This window comes from Haliotis cracherodii, unplaced genomic scaffold (assembly GCF_022045235.1).
Source record: "Haliotis cracherodii isolate W230 unplaced genomic scaffold, xgHalCrac1.p SCAF_8, whole genome shotgun sequence".
NCBI classification, from domain to species: Eukaryota; Metazoa; Mollusca; class Gastropoda; order Lepetellida; family Haliotidae; genus Haliotis; species Haliotis cracherodii.
The window spans coordinates 33,110,836-33,121,137 of NW_027266341.1; the positions used below are offsets into that span (position 1 = coordinate 33,110,836).

At 42.6% G+C, this 10,302-nt stretch overlaps 2 protein-coding genes across 2 annotated transcripts; both read left to right on the forward strand.

Annotated features, from left to right (window-relative positions):
• The first annotated feature begins 1,112 nt into the window (after positions 1-1,112).
• On the forward strand, positions 1,113-2,667 carry LOC139450367 (zinc finger protein 121-like). The gene has a single exon (XM_071232048.1). The coding sequence runs from the start codon at positions 1,113-1,115 to the stop codon at positions 2,124-2,126; it is 1,014 nt and encodes a 337-aa protein (XP_071088149.1). The 3' UTR covers positions 2,127-2,667.
• Positions 2,668-6,687: 4,020 nt separating this feature from the next.
• Positions 6,688-9,799, forward strand: LOC139450951 (uncharacterized). The gene is made up of 4 exons (XM_071232774.1): positions 6,688-6,883; positions 7,057-7,259; positions 7,776-7,857; positions 9,639-9,799. Exons 1-4 carry the CDS (start codon positions 6,688-6,690, stop codon positions 9,797-9,799), a joined length of 642 nt encoding a protein of 213 aa, XP_071088875.1.
• The last annotated feature ends 503 nt before the right edge of the window (positions 9,800-10,302 follow it).

The window sequence follows — 10,302 nt, forward strand, 5'->3', positions numbered from 1 at the left end:
TCATGTCAGTATAGTTATACATGTAACCATGGTAACTAATGTTATGGCTTTGTAGAGGTAACTTGTATATCACTGACAACAGGGCCAATGAGGTGGGAGAGGCATTAATGCTCATTTTACATTATCATACTAAACATGCTAAATGCAATGTTAAAATATCTTGAACTCAGGAAAATAAAAACTTTACAGAAAATCCCAATTTTAAACCAAATAATGTTTTTTTCCCTATTTGGCTGCTATGGTTAGTTTAGAATCCTTTTGGGGGGGTCACGACTTACCGCAACTAGTCTGCTTGTAAAGCTTGTAGACTACCGGTATGTGAACAAGGTGGCTATATTTTGGCATTTGAATCAGTGACACAGTCTGACCCTAAAAAGGCTTACAACAGTGTCAGTGATGTAGTGGTGACACCTTGATTACTTATGTCAGGGACACAATTACGCAACCCACAAGTTCAGAGGTTATTGTGGTGTCTTTACATGGATAGATATGCATTATTAAAAGCAACATCCGTGGCATCTGTCCGAGGAAAGAGCATCAGTTTCCTTACATATCGAAGTCTAGTTTCCAGCCTTGCCACATCAAGCCCACTTTCAGAAAAGATTTCATAAAATCAACATCTGGGTTCCAAAAACATGTCCGTGCTATATAGCATTAAACCTCTTCTCCTTTATTGGCCCGGTTTATATCTGTGAAATACAGGTTACCTCTGCAATGCCCTAAACCTTGTTATCAGTTATGACATGAATTGGACATTTTTATATTCCAGTTTGGGAATTTTTGATGACATTAGCTGAATATCGGCATCCAGGCAGGTCTCGATAAATCCCTGTACTAATCCTCAACTTTATGATGCATGTGAAAGTGTCAGAGTTACATTCTTAATGTACTGCTGAGATTGAACTTTCTACATTCACATACTGAAGTCAGTTAACGTGAAAATTAGGACCCAAAAAAATAGCCGAATGAGTCAATACTGGACCAAATTGACTTGTCTTTGCACTCTGAACATAGTTTATCATGAGTTCTTAATGTAAGACAACAGTGACATTTTGATTTTGAATCAAAATCAACTTTTTCTTCACAGACCCGTAGAAAGAGACTGACTTGCAATGCCTCGACTCTCCAAAGAACAGAGGGAGGAAGTGAAGAAAATGCTGGACAAAGGTCTCTCCCAGTATGAGATTTCCAAAGTAATGAAAACGTCTCGGAATACAATCCACCATTTGGCCCGCAGGTTGAAATCAACAGGGTCAACTGATGACCTCCCACGCTCTGGGCGACCTCGGATCACCCCAAGCCGAGATCAGTCCTGGCTAGAATGTGCTGGCGAGGAAAGACCATTTGTATGCACAGAGTGTGGAAAAACATTCAAACACTTCCACAATCTCAAGAACCATATGAAGACTCATGGGGACGAACGGCAATACCAGTGTGATCAGTGTGGCCGCGGTTTTATTAGTTCTGCTAATTTCAAACGACACATGCGTATTCATACCGGAGAGAAACCTTATATTTGTGAATACTGTGCCAGAGGTTTTGCTGACTTGTGTTCTATGAAGACACACATTCGTATTCACACAGGGGAACGTCCTCACAAGTGCCACCTGTGTGGCAAGGCTTGTACAACAGCTGGCAATCTCCATGCTCATATGAAAGTACACCGGGATAAGAAAGGCGGGGAGGTACCCCGGCCCTTATTTGTTAATCCCCCAAGATACAAATCTATCCCTGTCTTTCCACAGATGGAAATGTTGAAAGCTAAAAACCAACAAGCATTGAAAGAAGACTCCAAGGGTAGTGAAGCATTTGATGAGGATAAGATTGCCAAAGAGGAGGATGAATCTAATGAGGAAGGGCTTGGGGACCACCAACAAGAGGACAATCCCCAGATGCTCAGTGTTGATGTGTCTTCCAGGGCTGTATCCGAATTTCAAGAGGACTTGCCAGCTAAAATTGAGGTAAATCCTGATGGTTTTGAGGAGAATCTCTGCCCAAATAAACCTGTTGACATGGACTTTCAAAAGAGGTTCCGTGACACAATAGCAGCACCTTCGGAAGGGGAACCACCTATTCCTGTAATTCATATCAAGAAAGAACCTGATTTTGAGGAAGAGAGAAACTGACCTGCCATACGGGTCCAAGTCGCTAATATTCTGTGCAGCCTTGTAATTTCATACTTGTGGGTTTCCAAGTGAGACATGACCTGCGTTACTGGGGATGTCCTCCACAGTTAAGCTGCTACAGCTTGGTATTGCTGAGACTGCTCCCGATGAGCAGAAACTCACTGGTTTGATGCCGGCTGCATTAAGCAGGAAGACTGTAACAGATTGTATTTATTGTTACTGTGGCTGGTGCAACATGTTTGTCTATTCTTCATTCTATTAGAGTAGCACTAGGAATTCAGATGTTGATAAATTATTCATAGAATTTATCTGTTTTGTTTTGTATGCATTTAAGTTATGATCATGGAGATGAGATTTGCAAATTGCCAAAATAAGTATTTTATGATTTTTTTATCATTAGTTGGTGCCCACCGTTTATGGGGATGACAGAGTTCCTGTTTAATGAGCATTATCAGGCACTGGTGTCCATGCTGACTTCCTAGTTGGTGGTTATTTGTGATCAGAGTTTTGTTTTTGTACATGTTATATGAGCTGTGGTGTTTTTGCGACTGATATTGTGTACGTACATTGTTTTCATTGTGCAGTAAAGTGAATCTGTAAATTGTTCGTTTGTTGATTATTTCCGTAGAGGCGAGTACCATTTGGATTTCCGAGTAGAGTTGGTCCCAATCAGCTGGTCCCCATTTATGAATTGCCACAATGTTCTTGTATTTTTTGTTTTGTCAGTTTAATGCTGCAATCAAATATGTCAGCTGTGTCACTGCTTTCTGTAAAATATCATGTCTCTGGCAGGGTAAACCAGGGGTTAATGACATGATGAATGTCCCACACTGTCACACAAACCAGGGGTTAATGACACGATGAATGTCCCACACTGTCACACACAAACCAGGGGTTAATGGCATGATGAATGTCCCACACTGTCACACACTGTCACACTAACCAGTGCTTAATGACATGATGGATGTCACACACTGTCACACTAACCAGTGCTTAATGACACGATGAATGTCCCACACTGTCACACACAAACCAGGGGTTAATGGCATGATGAATGTCCCACACTGACACACAAACCAGGGGTTAATGACATGATGAATGTCCCACACTGTCACACAAACCAGGGGTTAATGACACGATGAATGTCCTACACTGTCACACAAACCAGGGGTTAATGACACGATGAATGTCCCACACTGTCACACACTGTCACACTAACCAGTGCTTAATGACATGATGGATGTCACACACTGTCACACTAACCAGTGCTTAATGACATGATGGATGTCACACACTGTCACACTAACCAGTGGTTAATGACATGATGGATGTCACACACTGTCACACTAACCAGTGGTTAATGGCATGATGAATGTCCCTCACTGTCACACAAACCAGGGGTTAATGACATGATGAATGTCACACACTGTCACACAAACCAGGGGTTAATGGCATGATGAATGTCCCTCACTGTCACACAAACCAGGGGCTAATGGCATAATGAATGTCCTACACCATCACACAAACCAGGGGTTAATGGCATGATGAATGTCCCTCACTGTCACACAAACCAGGGGTTAATGACATGATGAATGTCCCACACTGTCACACAAACCAGGGGTTAAGGGCATGATGAATGTCCTACACTGTCACACAAACCAGGGGTTAATGAGATAATGAATGTCCCACACTGTCACACAAACCATGGGTTAATGGCATGATGAATGTCACACAAACCAGGGGTTAATGAAATGATGAATGTCCTACACTGTCACACACTGTCACACACTGTCACACAACATGCACAAACCAGGGGTTTATGACATGATGAATGTCCTACACTGTCATACAAAACAAGGGTTAATGACACGATGAATGTCCTACACTGTCACACAAACCAGGGGTTAATGAGATGATGAATGTCCCACACTGTCACACAAACCAGGGGTTAATGGCATGATGAATGTCACACACTGTCACACAAACCAGGGATTAATGGCATGATGAATGTCCCTCACTGTCACACAAACCAGGGGTTAATGGCATGATGAATGTCCCTCACTGTCACACAAACCAGGGGTTAATGGCATGATGAATGTCCCTCACTTTTTAACAAACCAGGGGTTAATGAGATGATGAATGTCACACACTGTCACACAAACCAGGGGTTAATGGCATGATGAATGTCCCTCACTGTCACACAAACCAGGGGTTTATGGCATGATGAATGTCCCTCACTGTCACACAAACCAGGGGTTAATGGCATGATGAATGTCACACACTGTCACACAAACCAGGGGTTAATGGCATGATGAATGTCCCTCACTGTCACACAAACCATTGGTTAATGACATGATGAATGTCCCACACTGCCACACAAACCAGGGGTTAATGACATGATGAATGTCCCACACTGCCACACAAAACAAGCGTTAATGACACGATGAATGTCACACACTGTCACACAAACCAGGGGTTAATTAATGACATGATGAATGTCACACATCGTCACACAAACCAGTGGTTAATGACATGAATGTCACACACTGTCACACAAATTAGTGGTTTATGACAATGAATGTCTTACACTGTCGCACACTGTCACACAAACCAGTGCTTAATGACCTGATGAATGTCCCACACTGACACACAAACCAGGGGTTAATGACATGATGAATGTCACACACTGTCACACAAACCAGGGGTTAATGACATGATGAATGTCACACACTGTCACACAAACCAGGGGTTAATGACCTGATGAATGACCTACAGAATGGACCATGGTCACCCCCCTTTTCCCTATATATTATGACTTCGTGTACGTATCACTCTGTGTGTTGTCATGGGTTTGTGAATGTCAGACCCCTGCCTGATGGCCGTAGCGTTAGGGACTTGATATAACGCATCTGTTTTCATGATAACGAACTTGTTTCCGTAAGCCGGAAATATTTCTGTAATCACAACATTATTTTCTTCATGTTTTCTTTAAAACATATTTTTTAGCCATAATTACGAATCGTGTTTGTGTTTTCCATCATAGCGGATATATTTTCGTAATAACGAATTTATTTTCGTTATTGCAAATAATATTTTCTGTAATAACAGAATTCTTTTCGTGTCTTGTTCATATTTCAATAGGCTTTCGTAAGAACGTCTATATGTCTTGTAGAGCTGACTAAATAGATGTTCTGTTTCAAACGCGCCCACGGTTCATAAGGCTGAACACTCTGTTATTAACATCTTCGAGAAATGCTTAAAAGACGCTTCTTTCACATATATTAGTCTTATTTTATGCTTTTATTTGACAGTGTTTTGATAAGAATAATCAGAAGGTTTGAAAACACACCTCAGACAAGAGAGCAATGTGCTGTGCACTTTTGTCAACAAGTAAACTGATGATCACGTTCTCGCAATGCCTCAGAAAAAATATCAGTTGAAAACGTATAAAATATGAATAATTCCGTTAATATCTGTAAAATATTGTTTCCAGAAAAAATACTCAAAATGCGGCCACCTTACTAACCATCAAAGTAAAAATTAGATTTCATTAACTACATATCGTTGAAGGGGAATAGTATTTTGATTGTGTATGACGTCATAATGTATCATAGCGACGTCGTCATTGTTTTAGCAAGACATGTCAGAGCGGCGCGTGTTTTAAAAACTCATCATCATTTAGACCGTGACGAACATTGTTGCAGCAAAGGTAGGTTTTTGATGCTCTCAACCCGACAATGCATCTCTAATGGTGAACACAGAAGTGTTTTACCTGCACTCGAGTCGAGTATAAACTCACTGGGGTAAGCTCACTGAATAACGTTGAGTTGGTTGGAACATACACGGATATCACGAGCTACGTGTGACCACGTGACAGCCCCGATCAACTTCTGACCAAGAAAGTGAAAGTAACTCTAACAGAGAATATCCTAAAATTTTAATGAACATCGAAGTAATCAGTGCCTATCATATTGATTACTGTACTTTGTGATACTGGTGCTGGGCAGGTGAGGTGGTGAGGTGAAATGGGGTCCAAGATTATTGCACTTATATAGCGACGTGCATGTACGTGTGTGTGTGTGTGTGTGTATGTGGCTGCTTGTACTAGTCCGGACTGATGCCGATTTATAGTGCTAGCTCACTGAGATACCATGCCGCAGTTTAACATGAATACTCCACTCAGACACAGTATACTGACTCCGAACAGACCAGTCCTTGTTTTAGCCCCTTAATGCCGAGCGCCAGACAGGGTAACAACAAGTACCATCTCTTAACGTCTTTTGGTATGACGCGCTCGGGGATCGAACCCGGGCGGACACTCGGTGCTGGGCAGGGTTATAGTATATATACATAAAGCCACCTTGTCCCACATTTCGCAATAACGAAAATACATAATCAAGCGAAACCGCAATGCCACAAACATAACACCAATTTTGTTTCTTTAATTCGCAGATCTTGTTTCATTGTTCTGAAAGTTTATCTATGACATTTAGTTTTGTTGTTAACATATTAAACCGTACACACGAAAATCACATAAGTTTTTCTCCTCTTTCTAGGGAAAATGTCCCTGGTATTAATCGACCTTGAAATGGAAAGCGACCCTCCTGATATTGGAAGAACCAGTAAGAAGTCACAAGAGTCACCTTTAGGCTTCAAGGCCATGTCTGATTACCTTGAAATAGTCAGCCTTGGGGGTCACAATGACCTTGATACAGCCAAGGCTGAGAAAAAAGACCAAACTGGAGACCAAGTATATGGTAATTTGTATTAATTGTTCTAACCATTGTTCCTCAGTTGTAGCTATGTAATCTCAAGGATTTAAGGAAATAGTCACCACAACATATATTTCTGTGTGATATTATTATTCGCATGATCGTTTTACGTCAAACCACACGAAAGAAATGGTTGTAAACGCTGAATTTTCCTTTAGGAGTTGGCAACGCTGAACTGACAGAAAATACTCGGAAGGAGCAGCATAAAAGCAAGAAGGCAAAGGATGCAAAGAAGAAAGGGACCGCCCAGAAAAGATTCAAACAAAACCAGGAGAACTTCAACACCAAGAAGACAAATGAGCGAGACCCGGAGAAGGTGGTGAAGAACGCCAAGTGGGACACACTCCGCCGCATTGTGCATGTAAGGCCACAACAGACTATAATTACATGTTTGTGTTTTCACAATCACCGCTTCCTTTCTGAGAAAAAAAAACATTGTTCGGGTGGTGAATGTATTATCAGACTGAAATGTACATATTTCGCTACAAATATATCCCCTGTTAAGGCCACACAACCATACGGACCTCAAGTGTCGGTTACTAGGTAACTCATTGTTCAACAGTACATACACAAGGTGGATATATAACCCATATAGTAATGTTTATTTGTGTTTTTATTTATACTTCCGCCGTCACAAGTTATTGTTTGTTAAATGATATTGGCGTTTGTTCCCCATTGATGAGAGAGGTTCAAGTAATATTGAAATATAACTTATTTTATAGCATAATTTCTGTTCTAAGATTTGTCATTGCTAAGTCCCCGTGTCTGTAATTCCATTATTTCAGGTAAATGATTACAGACTTGTATGTGTGAGATTCCTGGTAAGAGTTGTAATTATTCCAAGGAACACACTGTCTATAACGTCATTTCTGCGCAGGCGTTACGACTGCGGAGATCCCGGACGTCCTCATCTCAACTCAACTGGGACGACTTCGATTACGACGATATCAGTTTTAATGGTAAGTTTTCCCGATATCAGGGCATTATATTCTTTGATGTGTAGTTTTACTTGAAGGCCTTGGTCGTAAAGTCAGCTGCTCCCTGAACCATGATACGTCAGTCTTCTTCACTCACAGTTTTTGTATTTCTCTATGGCGTCTGGGTCCAAGATGAATATTCTAAGCCATCGTCTGTTGAGGTCAAATGTTCCAGTATACGTCCCTCAATATACAACCTCTTCTGTTCAGTCCACATGTTCGAGAGCACACCTCAATATACGATCTCTTCTGTTCAGGCCAACCGTCCGAGTACGCCCCTCAATTTACCACCTCTACTGTTCAGTCCACCTGTTCCAGTACTCCCCTCAATATACCACCTCCTCTGTTCAGTCTACATGTTCAAGTACGCCCCTCAATATACCACCTCCTCTGTTCAGTCTACATGTTCAAGTACTCCCCTCAATATACCACCTCCTCTGTTCAGTCTACATGTTCAAGTACGCCCCTCAATATTCCAACTCTACTGTTCAGGTCACCTGTTCGAGTACGCTCCTCAATATACCACCTCTTCTGTTCAGGCCACATGTTCGGGTACGCCCCTCAATACACCACATCTTCTGTTCAGGTCACCTGTTCGAGTATGCCCCTCAATATACCACCTCTTCTGTTCAAGTCACATGTTCGAGTACGTCCCTCAATATACCACATCTTCTGTTCAGGTCACCTGTTCGAGTAAGACCCTCAATATACCACCTCTACTGTTCAAGTCACATGTTCGAGTACGCTCCTCAATATACCACATCTTCTGTTCAGGTTACCTGTTCGAGTACGACCCTCAATATACCACCTCTTCTGTTCAAGTCGCATGTTCAAGTACGCCCCTCAATATACCACCTCTTCTGTTCTGTCCACATGTTCGAGTACGCCCCTCAATATACCACCTCTACTGTTCAGTCCACCTGTTCCGAGTACACCCCTCAATATACCACCTCTTCTGTTCAAGTCACATGTTCGAGTACGTCCCTCAATATACCACCTCTTCTGTTCTGTCCACATGTTCGAGTACGCCCCTCAAAATACCACCTCTTCTGTTCAGGTCACATGTTCGAGTACGTCCCTCAATATACCACCTCTTCTGTTCTGTCCACATGTTCGAGTACGCCCCTCAATATACCACATCTTCTGTTCAGGTCACCTGTTCGAGTAAGACCCTCAATATACCACCTCTACTGTTCAAGTCACATGTTCGAGTACGCTCCTCAATATACCACATCTTCTGTTCAGGTTACCTGTTCGAGTACGACCCTCAATATACCACCTCTTCTGTTCAAGTCACATGTTGAAGTACGCCCCTCAATATACCACCTCTTCTGTTCTGTCCACATGTTCGAGTACGCCCCTCAATATACCACCTCTACTGTTCAGTCCACCTGTTCCGAGTACACCCCTCAATATACCACCTCTTCTGTTCAAGTCACATGTTCGAGTACGTCCCTCAATATACCACCTCTTCTGTTCTGTCCACATGTTCGAGTACGCCCCTCAAAATACCACCTCTTCTGTTCAGGTCACATGTTCAAGTACGCCCCTCAATATACCACCTCTTCTGTTCTGTCCACATGTTGGAGTACGCCCCTCAAAATACCACCTCTTCTGTTCAGGTCACATGTTCGAGTACGCCCCTCAAAATACCACCTCTTCTGTTCAGGTCACCTGTTCGAGTGCACACCTCAATATACCAGCTCTACTGTTCAGGCCACATGTTCGAGTACGCCCCTCAATATATCACCTCTTCTGTTCAGGTCACCTGTTCGAGTACGCCCCTCATCCCCCGATCGTCCCCCAGGTTGACGTTCCCCGTCTCCGTCTTGGACCTACACTGAAAGAGAGACTCTACAACATCGCCGACCGCCTCTTCCGATGTGGATCAGTCAGACACCACAATCAATACACGTTGGAGTAGATTCGCTCTACTTCTTCTACTTGTTGCCCCGAGTACCACGTGCATGTCGTAAGAGGCGACTAACATGAGGATTGAGTGGTCACAATGTGTGATCTGGTTGATTGAATGTCACCGTGCCCCAGTAGCGTGGAGCCATGTTCATGCTATCAACCACTGGTTTACCTGACCCAGACTTAATGTTTGCAGGCAGCCGCGATACAACTGGAATATGTCCAACTGCGGCGTGAAACAGCATTCACTCACCCACATTGTCACTGTATCGCTACGTATTATGATAAAAATGTTGTGTGGGAGAGAATGAATTATAAAAGTCTAGGCATCAGTGTCATGTGAAATATGGAAGAAACGGTAACTGTAGTTCATTATAACGTCAGTCACATGTGTCAGTGAAAGTTAGAGACGCTATCTGATATATATGGACCCGTGAAGATTCCGGGGTAGAATAGGTCTTCAGCAACCCTTGCTTGTCGTAAAAGGCGACTAACGGGATCGGGTGGTCAGGC

What these genes read in the sequence shown, in the direction of transcription:
- LOC139450367 (XM_071232048.1), top strand. Translation starts at nt 1,113, where the DNA reads ATGCCTCGACTCTCCAAAGAACAGAGGGAGGAAGTGAAGAAAATGCTG.
- LOC139450951 (XM_071232774.1), top strand. Translation starts at nt 6,688, where the DNA reads ATGTCCCTGGTATTAATCGACCTTGAAATGGAAAGCGACCCTCCTGAT. An exon ending in AACTGGAGACCAAGTATATG is followed by an intron (nt 6,884 to 7,056) that starts GTAATTTGTATT and finishes ATTTTCCTTTAG; the next exon opens with GAGTTGGCAACGCTGAACTG. An exon ending in CGACGATATCAGTTTTAATG is followed by an intron (nt 7,858 to 9,638) that starts GTAAGTTTTCCC and finishes TCTTCTGTTCAG; the next exon opens with GTCACCTGTTCGAGTACGCC.